The sequence below is a fragment of the Salmo salar genome, chromosome 06, assembly GCF_965601325.2.
Source record: "Salmo salar chromosome 06, fSalSal1, whole genome shotgun sequence".
Classification (NCBI taxonomy): Eukaryota; Metazoa; Chordata; class Actinopteri; order Salmoniformes; family Salmonidae; genus Salmo; species Salmo salar.
Window position 1 is genome coordinate 3,086,422 of NC_138296.1, and position 17,747 is coordinate 3,104,168.

Here is a 17,747-nt window from a genome sequence, read left to right on the forward strand (position 1 = left end):
TATGATTTGACTCTTTGCAGGCTGTCAGGCTGTCTAGTCACAGAGGAAGGCTGTGCTTATCTGGTCTCAGCTCTGAGGTCAAACCACTCACACCTGAGAGAGCTGGACCTGAGCTACAATCACCCAGGAGACTCAGGAGTCAGACTGCTCTCTGCTGGACTGGAGGATCCACACTGCAGACTGGAGAAACTCAAGTATGTAGAGGGTTTATGTCAATGTTCATATCAGACATGTTTGACTTATCAGGCTAGTTAAGACAAACATTCTTAACACCACTTGGACAAAGTTATATGCTGACCGTGTGTGTGTGAGTGTGTGTGTGTTTGTGTGTTCAGGTGTATCCCTCAATGACTGTCTGTTATTCTGCTTACCGCTACAGTGTGGAACATGGTGGAGAGTACACAATGAAACCTGGGCTTAGAAAATGTGAGTGTTGACTGCTGTGAAGAATATGACTAAGAATAAATCTTAATGCAAGTTAAGTCATAGTCAAAGACCACCATCATTACTTACTTGGTCATATTAAATATCAGCTGTAGTTCTACAGAGGCAGAAATCAGGGACACCAAAGATTACAAAGAGCTGCTTTGACAATGTGTGTGTCTGTATGTGTGTTACATTAGAAATGTGTGTTTATGTTCATGCATGCGTACGTGTGTGTGTGTGTGTGTGTGTGTGTGTGTGTGTGTGTGTGTGTGTGTGTGTGTGTGTAATTAATTGGAATAAGTGTGTTTTATATTACCATACAGTATAACATATGATCATTCAACAAGTCTCAAGTTACCTTAACTTCTCCTTTTGATACCTAGAAACATCTACATTAAATGAATTAGTGAAAAGTGAGTTAACATTCTAATGTGAATGATGATGATTTCTAATATTGTGTCTGGTTTCATCCACCAGATGTCTGTGATCTCACACTGGACCTCAACACAGTAAACAGACTCCTCTCTCTGTCTGAGGAGAACAGAAAGGTGACATGTATGAAAGAGAAGCAGCCGTATCCTGATCACCCAGAGAGATTTGAGGGCTGTAGACAGGTGTTGTGCAGAGAGGGTCTGACTGGGCGCTGTTACTGGGAGGCAGAGTGGAGTGGGAGAATGGGGGCCGATATAGGAGTGACATATAAAGGAATCAGCAGGAGAGGATGGGGTAAGGACTGCGGGCTTGGATGTAATGACAAGTCCTGGAGTCTGATCTGCTCTGACAACAGTTACATTGCCAGTCACAATGATAATTCCACTATCATAGACGTCCGCCCCTCCAGCTCCCACAGAGTAGGAGTGTATCTGGACTGGCCAGCCGGCACTCTGTCCTTCTATAGAGCCTCCTCTGACACACTGACCCACCTGTACACATTCACCTCCACATTCACTGAGCCCCTCTATCCAGGGTTTTTTGTTTATGATGACTCCTCAGTGTCCCTGTAAATAATAACCTGACACATACACACACACACACTGGACACACACACACTGGACACACACACACTGATACACACACACACACACACTGGACTCACACACACTGATACACACACACACACACACACTGGACTCACACACACATACACACACACACACACACACGGTGGCCACAGACTCACAGACACACAGACACACTCACACATACACACTGTCACACATACAGAACACACACACTGGACACACACACACAGGACAAACACACTGGACACACAACACACACACACTGGCCACACACACACTGACAAACACACAAAGGACATACACACTGGAACCACACATACAGAGGACACACACACAGGACACACAGAAACTCACACTGGACACACACACAAACAAAAACAAAAACACAAACACACACATTACACACACACTGGACAGACACACACACACATGACACACAAACTGGACACACACTGACACACACAGGACACACACATACACAGGACACACACACACACGGGACACACACACACACACACACACACACTGGAATCACACACACACACACACACACTGGACACACACACTGGACATAAACACACACACTGGACACGCACACAGCTGATGGTTATGTTCTGTGTTAGTTTGTTGCTCAGTCAGATAGAGCTTAAATGATGTCCTGTGTTTCTCAGAGTTTTTTTTGTGAAATTGTTCGTAATATTATGTTTCATTTGTTCCCAGGGGGGAAGGGGAAGGCACCTAGGGAGTGTTTAGGCAAGAGGCCCGTGGGCATACATATACCCGTAGTCATTTATTGTCTATACACACTAGGAAAGACCTGGGCGGACCACCCCCTGTATTTTGGTTAGCGCACCAGGTGGTGTTAAGTTAGGTAAGTAGTGGGTAGGTCACCAGGTGGTGCTAAGTTAGGTCAGTAGTGGGTAGGTCACCAGGTGGTGCTAAGTTAGGTCAGTAGTGGGTAGGTCACCAGGTGGTGCTAAGTTAGGTCACTAGTGGGTAGGTCACCAGGTGGTGCTAAGTTAGGTAAGTAGTGGGTAGGTCACCATGTGGTGCTAAGTTAGGTAAGTAGTGGGTAGGTCACCAGGTGGTGCTAAGTTAGGTAAGTAGTGGGTAGGTCACCAGGTGGTGCTAAGTTAGGTAAGTAGTGGGTAGGTCACCAGGTGGTGCTAAGTTAGGTAAGTAGTGGGTAGGTCACCAGGTGGTGCTAAGTTAGGTAAGTAGTGGGTAGGTCACCAGGTGGTGCTAAGTTAGGTAAGTAGTGGGTAGGTCACCAGGTGGTGCTAAGTTAGGTAAGTAGTGGGTAGGCAGGTAAAATAGGAGAGAGGGCTACATTTACTTTCTTTGCTTTGGTTCTGTCCAGCCCCTTTTCCCCAAATTTACCGTGTGAAGGAATAAATTCCCAGTAAATGGTAAATTCTCTGCCTTTTGTCATCCTTACTCGCACCTACAATCCCATACCTCTATCACTCCACCTACAGTCCCATACCTCTTTCACTCCAGCTACAGTCCCATACCTCTTTCACTCCAGCTACAGTCCCATACCTCTTTCACTCCAGCTACAGTCCCATACCTCTTTCACTCCACCTACAGTCCCATACCTCTTTACCTCCACCTACAGTCCCATACCTCTTTCACTCCACCTACAGTCCCATACCTCTTTCACTCCACCTACAGTCCCATACCTCTTTCACTCCTACAGTCCCATACCTCTTTACCTCCACCTACAGTCCCATACCTCTTTACCTCCACCTACAGTCCCATACCTCTTTACCTCCACCTACAGTCCCATACCTCTTTCACTCCACCTACAGTCCCATACCTCTTTCACTCCACCTACAGTCCCATACCTCTTTACCTCCACCTACAGTCCCATACCTCTTTCACTCCACCTACAGTCCCATACCTCTATACCTCCACCTACAGTCCCATACCTCTATACCTCCACCTAGTCCCATTCCTCTTTCACTCCACCTACAGTCCCATACCTCTTTACCTCCACCTACAGTCCCATACCTCTATACCTCCACCTACAGTCCCATACCTCTTTACCTCCACGGGGAGTTGAGTTGTAGCAGGGTGTTGCGTTCCCTCTTCATAGAGGCGTGCGTAACAGCAGCATAAGACCACGAAGCATCAGTTATAGGCTAAAAGCAGCAATATGATTGACATAAAATAGCATGCAACCCCAGACTATATGTCCCATGATTTTCTAAAATTGTAACTCTAGTTAGCTATATATCTGGTATTAGGGCTGTGTTGCTTTTGGGAGAGCAACAAAATAGTGACTATAGCGGGTATTGAACCCCGGGTAAATTATCACTAGTCAGAACCTCAACCTCAGTATACATGCATTATAAAAAATCATCTTAATATCTGATATTGGGAGTAAACAACCTCGGAACAGAAAAGACAAGAGTGCGTCTTCCAGCCCACCAATAAATTACATCATTCAACCCTCCCGGTTAGTAAATTTACCTCAACATGCCCTTCTTCTTCACATAAAAACAGGTCATAATTAACATGAATCATCATTATATTACTTCACAGTAATCTGTTAAATGCTTTTTCAGTCCTTCCTCTTGCGTTAGCAGTGTGTAAAGGGACAGAAAGAAGCTCACACAGGAGTTTTCCTGTGAGGGGAAGTGGTGGTGTATCCAGGGAGAAAACTAATCTTCTGAAATGTCATTTGTGGTCTTATGCTTCCATCTATTGGAATTATGTAGCAACTGCAGTAGTACTGAATGATGTTTAATTCCTTACTAAAGTAGTAATTACTCAGAATTGCAAAATATACAATCTTCTAGTTAATTTTATCACTTACATCCATAAAATAACAATTTATAGCATAACAAACAATTAAACTGACATAAACCAAAAACACCACACATTTAGTTAATTGCCAAATTGAGCCGGTCGGTCACATCTGAGAGTGAGACGGATATATAGCATTTTGCAAAAAAAAAATGTGACTCTCTGAAATGAAACCATCAAGTGATATAATATAAACAAAGTCATGTCTGTCATTGAACAACCCCGTGCCATGATTAGATAGTGAAAAAACACAATTTATTTGATCATTTCTTTAAGTAATAAAATCGAATTCACCAACTTTTCTGAAAATTGATACATAGCATTTTAGAATGAAAGTCTTCTTATGTTTCCCCATCTGAGCTCAGAGTAGATGAGAGATGTAATGTTTGTCTCTGTTGTGTTGAAGACCAATCAAGGAGGAGAGACCAGCCTCCCCTGTTCCCAGCTGTGTGTCCATGAAGAGTGACCGGTCTATGGGTATACCTATAGAGTTTAGAGAGGGAGACTTTTCTACTGAACAAAGGTAAGAAGAACTCATGGGTCATGGTCAGTGAGTTAAACAACACTGTCTCTAGTAATTTCTCCTCTCCCATTTTCCCATTTATTTTTGTTGTTTTCATAATAAATAAGGCTAATCCTTTTGTCCATTTTCATAGTCCTAAAACAATATTAAACACACAACATTCCCTCTGTCTGTCTGTCTGTCTGTCTGTCTCGTTGCCTGTGTCTCTGCCTGCCTGTCTGTCACTGTCTGTCTCTGTGTCTTTCGCTGTCTGTGTGTCTGTCTCACTGTCTCTGTCTATGTCTGTGTGTGTCTCTCTGTCTCTCTGTGTCTGTCTGTGTCTGTATGTCTCTGTGTCTGTCTCTGTCTGTGTGTCTTTCTCTGTCTGTGTGTCTTTCACCATCTGTGTCTCTGTCTCACTGTCTCTGTGTCTGTCTCTCTCTCTGTGTCTGTCTCTCTGTCTGTGTGTCTGTTTCGGTGTCTCTGTATCTGTCTTTGTGTCTGTCTGTATCTGTCTTTCTTGTGTCTGTCTGTCTCTGTCTTTCTTGTGTCTGTCTTTCTTGTGTCTGTCTGTCTCTGTCTGTCTAATTTCTGTCTGTCTGTCTGTCTGTGTCTGTCTCACTGTCTGTGTCTGTCTCACTGTCTGTCTGTCTGTGTCTGTCTCACTGTCTGTCTGTCTGTCTGTCTCTGTGTCTGTCTGTCTCTGTGTCTGTCTCACTGTCTCTGTGTCTGTCTCACTGTCTCTGTGTGTCTCTCTGTCTCTGTGTGTCTCTCTGTCTCTCTGTGTCTCTCTGTCTCTCTGTGTGTCTGTCTGTGTCTCTGTCTCACTGTGTCTGTCTCGTCTGTCTGTCTGTCTCTGTCTTTCTTGTGTCTGTCTGTCTCTGTCTTTCTTGTGTCTGTCTGTCTCTGTCTGTCTAATTTCTGTCTGTCTGTCTGTCTGTCTGTGTCTGTCTCACTGTCTGTGTCTGTCTCACTGTCTGTCTGTCTGTGTCTGTCTCACTGTCTGTCTGTCTGTCTGTGTCTGTCTGTCTGTCTGTCTGTCTCACTGTCTGTGTCTGTCTCACTGTCTGTCTGTCTGTGTCTGTCTCACTGTCTGTCTGTCTGTCTGTGTCTGTCTGTCTGTCTGTCTGTCTCACTGTCTCTGTGTCTGTCTCACTGTCTCTGTGTGTCTCTCTGTCTCTCTGTGTGTCTGTCTGTGTCTCTGTGTGTCTGTCTGTGTCTCTGTCTCACTGTGTCTGTGTCTGTCTCGTCTGTCTGTCTGTCTGTCTGATCCCGAGCTCTTCTTATGTATCCCCATCTGAGCTCAGAGTAGATGAGAGATGTAATGTTTGTTACTGTTGTGTTGAAGCCCAATCAAGCAGGAGAGACCAGCCTCCCCTGTTCCCAGCTGTGGGTCTATGAAGAGTGACCAGTCTATGGACCGTCCTATATGTTTTAAAGAGGGAGACTTTTCTACTGAACAAAGGTAAGAAGAACTCATGGGTCATGGTCAGTGAGTTAAACAACACTGTCTCTAGTCATTTCTCCTCTCACATTTTACCATTTATTTTCGTTGTTTTCATAATCCATAGGCTAATCCTTTTGTCCATTTCATAGTCCTAAAACAATATTAAACAAACACAACATTCCCTTCCTCTGTGTGTGTGTGTGTGTGTGTGTGTGTGTGTGTGTGTGTGTACTCCCTGGACGAGGAGATGTAATCTCATGTTTTGTCCACAGAAACCAACAGGAGAGATCAGAGTCAGAGATTCTCAGTGGTCAGTCTTCCCAGAGTCATCAAACAGACCTGGCCTCCATATTCAGAGTATGTGGTCCTGTTATGTACATTTGTTTTTGTTAAGCTTAAGTAAAGTTCATCTGTCAATCATTCATTAATGTGTTCATGAGAAAGCATTTCTTCTCTTGCTTAACTTATTTACTTAATTTTTTTCAGTTGCTTGAAGAGAATATTATGACATTTTTGAAGAACGAGCTGAAGATGTTCAAGAGGATTCTTAGTCCAGAACTCCCAGAAGGCTTTGAGAGTCAGAAGCAGGATAAGGAAGTGGTGGACACTGAAGATGAGAAGCAGGAGAGCAGTGCCAGAGAGGGGGCTCTGAAGATCACACTGCACGTCCTGAGGAAAATGAACCAGAAGGAGCTTGCTGACACACTGGAGAAAAGTAAGAGCTGTCTGCCTCATGTTGAATGCTGTTTTATAACATTTAAAAGCTGTAGCTAAAGTACAGCTAAAGTAGCTGTGTAACTCAATGATATTGTAGCAGCCTCAACACAACACCTAGTGACCTCATCAAGTAGCAGCAGGGATGTGTTGTGGTGATTCATTTAGAGAGAGAGAGAGACAACATTAATAATACCATCAATAATACCAATAATAATATAATCAGTCACACCAGTCTGTAATACATTATGAGAACATTTACACATTTACATAGACAGTTAAGATAATAAATTATTATAATTTAAACTTTACAACAGTCCTTCAATACTGTAGGCATTAAAACAGACATAATATTAATATCCTCTGTGTTATTTCTTCATTCAGATGAGCTTGCTGTGATTTGCCAACGTGAATTCAAATCTAATCTTAAGAAGAAGTTTCAATGTGTATTTGAGGAGATCGCTAAACAAGGAAACCGAACACTTCTCAATAAGATCTACACAGAGCTCTACATCACAGAGGGTGGAACAGGAGAGGTCAATAATGAAAATGAGCTGAGACAGATTGAGACCACAACCAGGAAACAAGCAAGACCAGAGACTGCAATCAAATGTAACGACATCTTCAAACCCTTAACTGGACAAGACAAACTTATCAGAACTGTGCTGACAAAGGGAGTCGCTGGCATTGGAAAAACAGTCTCTGTGCAGAAGTTCATTCTGGACTGGGCTGAAGCAAAAGCAAATCAGGATGTCCAATTTGTATTTTCATTCCCTTTTCGGGAGCTGAATTTGATGAAAGAGGACAAACACACTTTCATTGAACTTCTCAATCACTTCTCAATGGAAACCAAAGAATCAAAAATCTCCAACTACAACAAGTACAAAGTTCTGTTCATCTTTGATGGTCTGGATGAGTGCCGACTGCCCCTAGACTTCCAGAAGAACAAGATCTGTTGTGACGTCACAGAGTCAACCTCAGTGGATGTTCTGCTGACAAATCTCATCAAGGGAAATCTGCTTCACTCTGCTCTCCTCTGGATAACTACCCGACCTGCAGCAGCCAATAAGATCCCTTCAGGATGTGTTGACCAGGTGACAGAGGTACGAGAGTTCAATGACCCACAGAAGGAGGAGTACTTCAGGAAGAGATTCCGTGATGAGGACCTGGCCAACAGAATCATCTCACACATAAAGACATCAAGGAGCCTCCACATCATGTGCCACATTCCAGTCTTCTGTTGGATTTCTGCAATAGTCCTTGAACACATGTTGGAATATAAGAGAGAAGAGATGCCCAAGAGTCTGACTGAGATGTACACACACCTTGTGGTGTTTCATACCAAACAGAAGAATGAAAAGTATCTTTGGAGAAGGATTCTCCCTGATCTTCTCCTTGATGTACTTGACTGTTTCTTCATGGCTCTGTGAGCTTCTTCTTGTCTTTGTCAGTAGACCTCGTAAGTGCTTCTGATTGGACTCCAGTGAGAGGCCCAGAAGGAAGCGGAGGAACAGGTCCAGGTTTCCTGTCTCACTTTGTAGACGGTAACTTTACGCCTTTGTCTGATCCTCACAGAAAGGTTCCTGGACGTTGTTTGCAGTTTGTCCATTAGATTCCCATCACTCTTGTAGAAAGTTACTTCAGGCTCATCTTTTGTTTTCAGATTGTTCATTACATTCTCATTGTTGTTGATAAATGAGAGAAACACATATAGAGCAGCCAGAAACTCCTGAATGCTCAGATGAACAAAGCAGTACACCTTGTCCTGGTACAGCCCACATTCCTCTTTAAAGAGCTGTGTGCACAATCCTGAGAACACTGAGGCTTCATTGACATCAATGCCAGCCTCTTTCAGGTCTTCGTCATAGAAAATCAGATTGCCATTCACAAGCTGTTGAAAAGCCAGTTTTCCCAGTGACAGAATGATCTCTTTACTCCAGTATGGACCTGTCTCTTCCTTCCCAGAGAGGAGCATCAATCTGTTCCACTGTCTGAATGAACTGAATGACCATTTTCTAGTGGAGGAGATCCAAAGCTACCTGAGATCAGGAAGTCTCTCAAAACCCAACCTGTCACCTGCAGTGGTCAGCTCTGGTCTTTGTGTTGCTGACTTCAGAAAAGGAGCTCGATGTGTTTGACCTGAAGAAATACTCCAGATCAGAGGAAGGTCTTCTGAGGCTGCTGCCAGTGGTCAAAGCCTCCAGAGCTGTTCTGTGATTAAATAAAATACATGTAAGAACTAATCATCAGGAAGAAATATTCAGTTTAGAGAAAAATATGTATATAATGTTATATTGAAAAATGTATTGAATAAATGCATTGATTTGCATGTATAATATTAGAAGGAAGATGAATCTATATGTTGTTGGAGAGAATAAACCAAATGCATCTGCCATTGTCCTTCTACACTACTTGTTAAATTAACAGTGTGTTTGTGAATTCATGATGATCTCTTTGTCAGGCTGTCAGGCTGTCAAGTCACAGAGGAAAGCTGTGCTTCTCTGGCCTCAGCTCTGAGGTCAAACCCCTCACACCTGAGAGAGCTGGACCTGAGCTACAGTCACCCAGGAGACTCAGGAGTCAGACTGCTCTCTGCTGGACTGGAGGATCCACACTGCAGACTGGAGAAACTCAAGTATGTAGAGGGTTTATGTCAATGTTCATATCAGACATGTTTGACTTATCAGGCTAGTTAACCTCTATGGGCTAGGCGGGACGAATTCGTCCCACCTACGTAACAGCGAGTTGAAGCCTGTGGCGCGATTTTCAAATACCTTAAAAATCCTATTACTTCAATTTCTCAAACATATGACTATTTTACAGCTATTTAAAGACAAGACTCTCGTTAATCTAACCACACTTTCCGATTTCAAAAAGGCTTTACAACGAAAGCAAAACATTAGATTATGTCAGCAGAGTACCAAGCCAGAAATAATCAGACACCCATTTTTCAAGCTAGCATATAATGTCACAAAAACCCAGAAGACAGCTAAATGCAGCACTAACCTTTGATGATCTTCATCAGATGACACACCTAGGACATTATGTTATACAATACATGCATGTTTTGTTCAATCAAGTTCATATTTATATCAAAAAACAGCTTTTTACATTAGCATGTGAAGTTCAGAACTAGCATACCCCCCGCAAACTTCCGGCAAATTTACTAACAATTTACTAAATTACTCACGATAAACGTTCACAAAAAGCATAACAATTATTTTAAGAATTATAGATACATTACTCCTCTATGCACTCGATATGTCCGATTTTAAAATAGCTTTTCGGTGAAAGCACATTTTGCAATATTCTAAGTACATAGCCCGGCATCACAGGGCTAGCTATTTAGACACCCAGCAGGTTTAGCACTCACCAATATCAGATTTACTGTAAGAAAAATGGACTTACCTTTCCTGTTCTTCATCAGAATGCACTCCCAGGACTTCTACTTCAATAACAAATGTAGGTTTGGTCCAAAATAATCCATAGTTATGTTCCAACAGCGACGTTTTGTTCGTGCATCCCAGACACTATCCCAATGGTAAATAACGGTCGTGCGCACGGCACATTTCGTGACAAAAGATTTCTAAATATTTCATTACCGTACTTCGAAGCATGTCAACCGCTGTTTAAAATCAATTTTTATGCCATTTTTCTCGTAAAAAAGCGATAATATTCCGACCGGGAATCTGCAATTAGATAAACAGCCGAAGGAAAATATATCACTGGGTCGAATCAGGCACGCGTTTAATTCCATTGTCCTTTGATGGGCCACTTTGCAAAGGCGATAATGTGTTTCAGCCTGAGGCTGCCTCATCATCGTTCAGGTTTTTCCCGGGCTCTGAGAGCCTATTGGAGCCCTAGGAAATGTCACGTTACAGCTAAGATCCTGACTCTTCAATAAACAGAAGCAAGAACAACAAAACCTTGTCAGACAGGCCACTTCCTGAATGAAACCTTCTCAGGTTTTTGCCTGCCAAATGAGTTCTGTTATACTCACAGACACCATTCAAACAGTTTTAGAAACTTTAGGGTGTTTTCTATCCATATGTAATAAGTATATGCATATTCTAGTTACTGGGTAGGAGGGGTAACCAGATTAAATCGGGTACGTTTTTTATCCGGACGTGAAAATACGGCCCACTATCCCAAACAGGTTAAAAACCTCTTACATCTAGACGTTCCGCTAGAAGAACACCTGCTCCAATATCCAATGATGGGCGTGGCGCGAAATACAAATTCCTCTAAAATCCGAAAACTTCCATTTTTCAAACATATGACTATTTCACAGCATTTTAAAGACAAGACTCTCGTTAATCTAACCACACTGTCCGATTCCAAAAAGGCTTTACAGCGAAAGCAAAACATTAGATTATGTCAGCAGAGTACCAAGCCAGAAATAATCACACACCCATTTTTCAAGCTAGCATATAATGTCACAAAAACCCAGAAGACAGCTAAATGCAGCACTAACCTTTGATGATCTTCATCAGATGACACTCCTAGGACATTATGTTATACAATACATGCATGTTTTGTTCAATCAAGTTTATATTTATATCAAAAACCAGCTTTTTACATTAGCATGTGACGTTCAGAACTAGCATTCCCACCGAACACTTCCGGTGAATTTACTAAATTACTCACGATAAACGTTCACAAAAAACATAACAATTATTTTAAGAATTATAGATACAGAACTCCTTTATGCAATCGCAGTGTCTGATTTTAAAATAGCTTTTTTCGGTGAAAGCACATTTTGCAATATTCTGAGTAGATAGCTCGCCATCACGGGCTAGCTAATTTGACACCCACCAAGTTTGGTACTCACCAAACTCAGATTTACTATAAGAAAAATTTGATTACCTTTGCTGTTCTTTGTCAGAATGCACTCCCAGGACTTCTACTTCAACAACAAATGTTGGTTTGGTTCCAAATAATCCATAGTTATATCCAAATAGCGGCGTTTTGTTCGTGCGTTCAAGACACTATCCGAAGGGTAACGAAGGGTGACACGCGGACGCGTATCGTGACAAAAAAATTCAAAATATTCCATTACCGTACTTCGAAGCATGTCAAACGCCGTTTAAAATCAATTTTTTATGCGATTTTTCTCGTAAAATAGTGATAATATTCCGACCGGGAGTCGTTGTTTTCGTTCAAAGACTGAAAAAGTAAAATGGACTCTTAACGTGCACGCGCGCACCCGTCTCATTGTTCTCAGATCGACCACTTACCAAATGCGCTACTGTTTTTCAGCCAGTAACTGCAGAGTCATCATTCCTCCACCTTCTGGGAGCCTACGGGAGCCTTAGAAAGTGTCACGTTACAGCAGAGATCCTTTGTTTTGGATAGAGATGACAAAGAAGGCCAAGAAATGGTCAGACAGGGTACTTCCTGTACAGAATCTTCTCAGGTTTTGGCCTGCCATTTGAGTTCTGTTATACTCACAGACACCATTCAAACAATTTTAGAAACTTTGGAGTGTTTTCTATCCAAAGCTACTAATTATATGCATATTCTAGTTTCTGGGCAGGAGTAATAACCAGATTAAATCGGGTACGTTTTTTATCCGGCCGTGAAGATACTGCCCCCTATCCATAACAAGTTAATGAATTAAAACTCGTTAACCTCTATGGGCTAGGTGGGACGCAAGCGTCCCACCCGTGGTGCACTCCATCAACAGCAGGTGCATTTCAAGAGCGGCAAATTTGAATCCAAATAAATGTCAAAATTCAAATTTTTCAAACATACAACTATTTTACACCCTTTGAAAGATAAACATCTCCTTAATCTAACCACGTTTTACGATTTCAAAAAGGTTTTACGGCGAAAGCATAAATTTAGAGTATGTTAGGACAGTACATTTACAAGAGTTGTGTGTAATGTTTTGTCAATTCAAAGATAGGGTCACCAAAACCATAAAACCAGCTAAAATGATGCACTAACCTTTTACAATCTCCATCAGATGACACTCCTAGGACATTATGTTAGACAATGCATGCATTTTTAGTTCTATCAAGTTCATATTTATATCCAAAAACAGCGTTTTACTATGGCATTGATGTTGAGGAAATCGTTTCCCTCCAATAACCGGCAATCAAGTCAGCACCACAAATTAAATAATTAAAATTAGAAAACATTGGTAAAATATTATATTGTCATTTAAAGAATTATAGATTTACATCTCTTGAACGCAATCAACTTGCCAGATTTAAAAATAACCTTACTGGGAAATCACACTTTGCAATAATCTGAGCACTGCGCCCAGAAAAATACGCGTTGCGATACAGACTAGACGTCATGTTGGGGAGATCTAAAATCGAAAATACTATGTAAATAATCCATTACCTTTGATTCTCTTCATAAGATGTCACTTCCAGGTATCACAGGTCCATAACGAATGTAGTTTTGTTCAAAAAAGCTCATCATTTATGTCCAAAAATCTCCGTCTTGTTAGCACATGATCTAAGCCCGCCGGACTTCACTTCATGAACGAGGGGAAAAAATATATTTACGTTCGTTCAAACATGTCAAACGTTGTATAGCATAAATCATTAGGGCCTTTTTTAACCAGAACATGAATAATATTCAAGGTGGACGAATGCATTCTCTTTTATAACGTATTGGAACGAGGGTACCCAACATGAACTCGAGCGCCAGGTGTCTAATGGGCCATCATCGTTCCATGGCTCTTGTTCGGTCAGATCTCCCTCCAGAAGACTCAAAACACTTTGTAAAGGCTGGTGACATCTAGTGGAAGCAATAGGAAGTGCCAAAATATTCCTCAGCCCCTGTGTTTTTCAATGGCATAGGTTTAAAGGTAATACAACACATCAGGTATCCACTTCCTGTCAGAAAATGTCTCAGGGTTTTGCCTGCCAAATGAGTTCTGTTATACTCACAGACACCATTCAAACAGTTTTAGAAACTTTAGAGTGTTTTCTATCCATATATAATAAGTATATGCATATTCTAGTTACTGGGTAGGATTAGTAACCAGATTAAATCGGGTACATTTTTTTTATCCAGCCGTGCAAATACTGCCCCCTAGCCCTAACAGGTTAAAACTCATTAAAACTCGTTTTTCAACCACTCCACAAATGTCTTGTTAACAAACTATAGTTTTGGCAAGTCAGTTAAGACATCTTCTTTGTGCATGACACAGGTCATTTTTCCAACAATTGTTTACAGACAGATTATTTCACTTACAATTCACTGTATCACAATTCCAGTTGGTCAGATATATATATATATATATATCATTAAATAAATAATATCAACAACAGTGTTGAGGATCAGCGTGGCAGATGTGCTGTTGCCTACCCTTACCACCTGGGGGAGGCCCGCCAGGAAGTCCAGGATGCAGTTTGACGACGGGGCGGTAGTCATTTAGGCAGGTTACCTTTACATTATTGGGCACAGGGACTATGGTGGTCTGCTTGAAACATGTAGGTTTTACAGACTCTTTCAGGGAGAGGTTGAAAATGTCAATGAAGACATTTGCCAGCTGGTCCTCGCATGCTCTGAGCACACGCCCTGGTAATCCGTCTGGCCCTGCGGCCTTGTGAATGTTGACCTGTTAAAAGGTCTTTCTCACATCGGCTACGGAGAGCATGATCATACAGTCATCCGGAACATCTGGTGCTCTCATGCATGCTTCAGCGTTGCTTGCCTCGAAGCGAGCATAAATTATATTTAGCTCCTCTGGTAGGCTTGCATCACTGGGCAGCTCGTGACTGGGTTTCCCTTTGTAGTCCGTAATCCTGCACAATCCGACGAGCCTGTGTTGCTTTTGGGAGAGTGAACAAATAATAACTATAGCAGATATTGAAACCCTGGTGAAATAATCACTAGTCAGGCAACCTCAACCCTACTATACATTCATTATATATTAATCTTAATATCTGATATGAAAATAAAAAATACGAAATAAAAGACGAAAGAGTGCATCGTCCAGCACACCAATGAAACGAATTTACCTCAACATGCCCCTTGCTTGCACAAGAAGGCAGAATGACGGCACAAGCTTTTTAGCTGCTGATGGCATAAGCTTTTTGGCAGGGCTTGTTGAGTTGGCTACTTGTGCGAGAAGGTAATTCGGCTCAATGTTGGTTGATGAATTAATGTAAAAGGAAACTACATTTTCTCGACCAGAGGTGACTGAATTAATGTTCAGGCTTATTGATAATCATTGTAGTATTGAAGTATAATTTCAAAACAGGTAATAATAAACATGAATCATCATTATATTACTTCACAGGAATCTGTTAAAATTATGTTTCAGTCCATCCTTGTGGAGAGGGAGAGAGATCGATGTAATCAGGGAGAAAACAGAGCTTCTGAGATTTCATTTGTAGTCTTATGCTGCCATCTATTGGAATTATTTTTCAATTGCAATACATTTTTTTAGAAGCCATGTGTTGATCTGACCATCAGTTTCAAAGGTCACTGAATAAAGTGTTTATCCTTACTGAAGTAGTAATTACTCCAAATTGCAAAATATCCAATATTTGTTGGTTAATTTTATATATTGTCCAGCCTAACATGAGGTAATAAATACATTTGAATATGTCACTTGAGATGATACAATTTACTCTCCACATAATTTTCCATCAATGGATGTCGATTTAACGAATTTGACTGCTATGTTTAAGCAATAAGGTACAAGGGAGTATGGTATATGACCAATATACCACAGCTAAGGGCTGTTCTTATGCACGACGCAACGCAGAGTTCCTGGATACAGCCGTTAACCATGGTATATTGGCCATATACCACAAACCCCTGGGATGCATTAATGCTATTATAAACTGGTTACCAACGTAATATTAATTTTGTAATACCCATGGTATACGTTGATTTACACAATGGCTTTCAGCCAATCAGCATTCAGGGTTCGAGGCTTTCTGCCAACCAGCATGCCATGCTCGGACCCAGTTTATAATTGTAAATAAATCCCTTTTGTGCATGTGCATAACTATAGATAAATCCGACAGGAGTTTGGTAAATTCAATGATTGGTTTGGAAAGGCACACATCTGTCTACATTGCAGTCAGAAAGTATATTGACTATTTCCACATTTTGTTACATTAGGTTACAGCCTTATTCTAAAATGGATTAAAACGTTTTTTTCCCCTTATCAATCTACACACAATGCCCTATAATGAAGTAGCAAAAACGTTTATTTTTTTTTATTTTAGCAAATTTATTCAAAATAAAATACAGACATTTTGCATTTACATAAGTACTCAGACCCTTTACTCAGTACTTGTTGAAGCACCTTTGGCAGCGATTACAAGCTACAAGCTTGGCACACCTGTATTTGGGGAGTTTTCTATTATTCTCTGCAGATCATCTCAAGGACTGTAAGGTTGGATGGGGAGCATCGCTGCACAGTTATTTTCAGGTCTCTCCAGAGATTTTGAATCGGGCTCTGGCTGGGCCACTCAAGGACATTCAAGCAGATTAATCTATATGTTGTTTGAGAGAATAAACCGAATGCATCTGCCATTGTCCTTCTACACTACTCGTTAAATGAACAGTGTGTTTGTGAAGTCATGATGATCTCTTTGTCAGGCTGTCAGGCTGTGGAGTCACAGAGGAAGGCTGTGATTCTCTGGTCTCAGCTCTGAGGTCAAACCCATCACACCTGAGAGAGCTGGATCTGAGTAACAATGACCTGAAGGATTCAGGGGTGAAGCTGCTCTCTGCTGGACTGGGGAATCCCCACTGTAAACTGGAGACTCTGAGGTCAGTATTCCTGTAGTTGGTCAACAAGTGATAACTGTTCACCAGATCCACATGTGTTTACCAGACACACATAGTCCACACCATATGTGTTTGGACAGTGAAGCTTACAGTTTTAAATTTGGTGCTATGCTCCAGCATTTTGGATTTGAGATAGAATGTTTCATATTAGGTGACAGTACAGAATGTCACCTTTTATTTGAGGGTATTCATACATATCTGTTTTACCGTTTAGATATGAAAGCACTTTATGTATCTAGTTCTCCCATTTGAAGAAGTCCTAGTTATTTGGACAAATTAATTTACTCAAAAGTTTAGTATTTGCTCCAATATGGAGACTGGAGAAACTCAAGCATTTAGAGGGTTTATGTCAATGTTCATTTCAGACATGTTTGACTTATCAGGCTAGTTAAGACAAACATTCTTATCACCACTTGCACAAAGTTATGTGCTGACTCTGTGTGTGTGTGTGTGTGTGTGTGTGTGTGTGTGTGTGTGTGTGTGTGTGTGTGTGTGTGTGTGTGTGAGAGAGTTTGTGTGTCCCTCAATGACTGTCTGTTCTTCTGCTTACCGCTACAGTGTGGAACATGGTGGAGAGAGCAGAATGAAACCTGAACTTAGAAAATGTGAGTGTTGACTGCTGCGAAGAATATGACTAAGAATAAGTCTTAATTCAAGTTAAGTCAAAGACCACCATCATTACTGACTTGATCATATTAAATATCAGCTGTAGTTCTACAGAAGCAGAAATCAGGGACACCAACGTTTACAATGAGTTGCTTTGACAATGTGTGTGGTGTGTTCGTGTTACATAACAAATGTGTGTATGTTCATGATGCTTAAGGTGTGTGTGTGTGTGTGTGTGTGTGTGCGTGCGTGCGTGTGTAAGTAATGGGAATAAGTGTGTTTTATATTACCATACAGTATAACATATGATCATTCAACAAGTCTCAAGTTACCTTAACTTCTCCTTTTGATACCTAGAAACATCTACATTAAATGAATTAGTGAAAAGTGAGTTAACATTCTGATGTGAATGATGATGATTTCTAATATTGTGTCTGGTTTCATCCAT

General features: G+C 41.2%; 1 protein-coding gene and 1 long non-coding RNA gene across 3 annotated transcripts in view; both read left to right on the top strand.

The window, feature by feature from the left end:
* Positions 1-24: 24 nt before the first annotated feature.
* Positions 25-2,862, top strand: LOC145879781 (uncharacterized). The gene is made up of 3 exons (XR_014392538.1): positions 25-194; positions 380-426; positions 904-2,862. It is a non-coding gene; the product is annotated as an uncharacterized LOC145879781 (long non-coding RNA).
* A 5,414-nt stretch (positions 2,863-8,276) lies between these two features.
* The window catches only part of LOC145879787 (ribonuclease inhibitor-like), a 206,803-nt gene continuing 197,332 nt past the window's right edge, over positions 8,277-17,747 (top strand). The window contains exons 1-3 of one of the 2 annotated variants that reach the window (XM_082976247.1): positions 8,277-9,154; positions 9,384-9,557; positions 17,252-17,298. In XM_082976247.1, the coding sequence (XP_082832373.1) occupies positions 9,153-9,154; positions 9,384-9,557; positions 17,252-17,298 (223 nt within the window). In that variant the 5' untranslated portion in view covers positions 8,277-9,152. Of the gene's footprint in view, positions 9,155-9,383; positions 9,558-16,501; positions 16,909-17,251; positions 17,299-17,747 lie in introns of those variants that run through there. The other variant, XM_082976248.1, reaches the window with a different exon arrangement.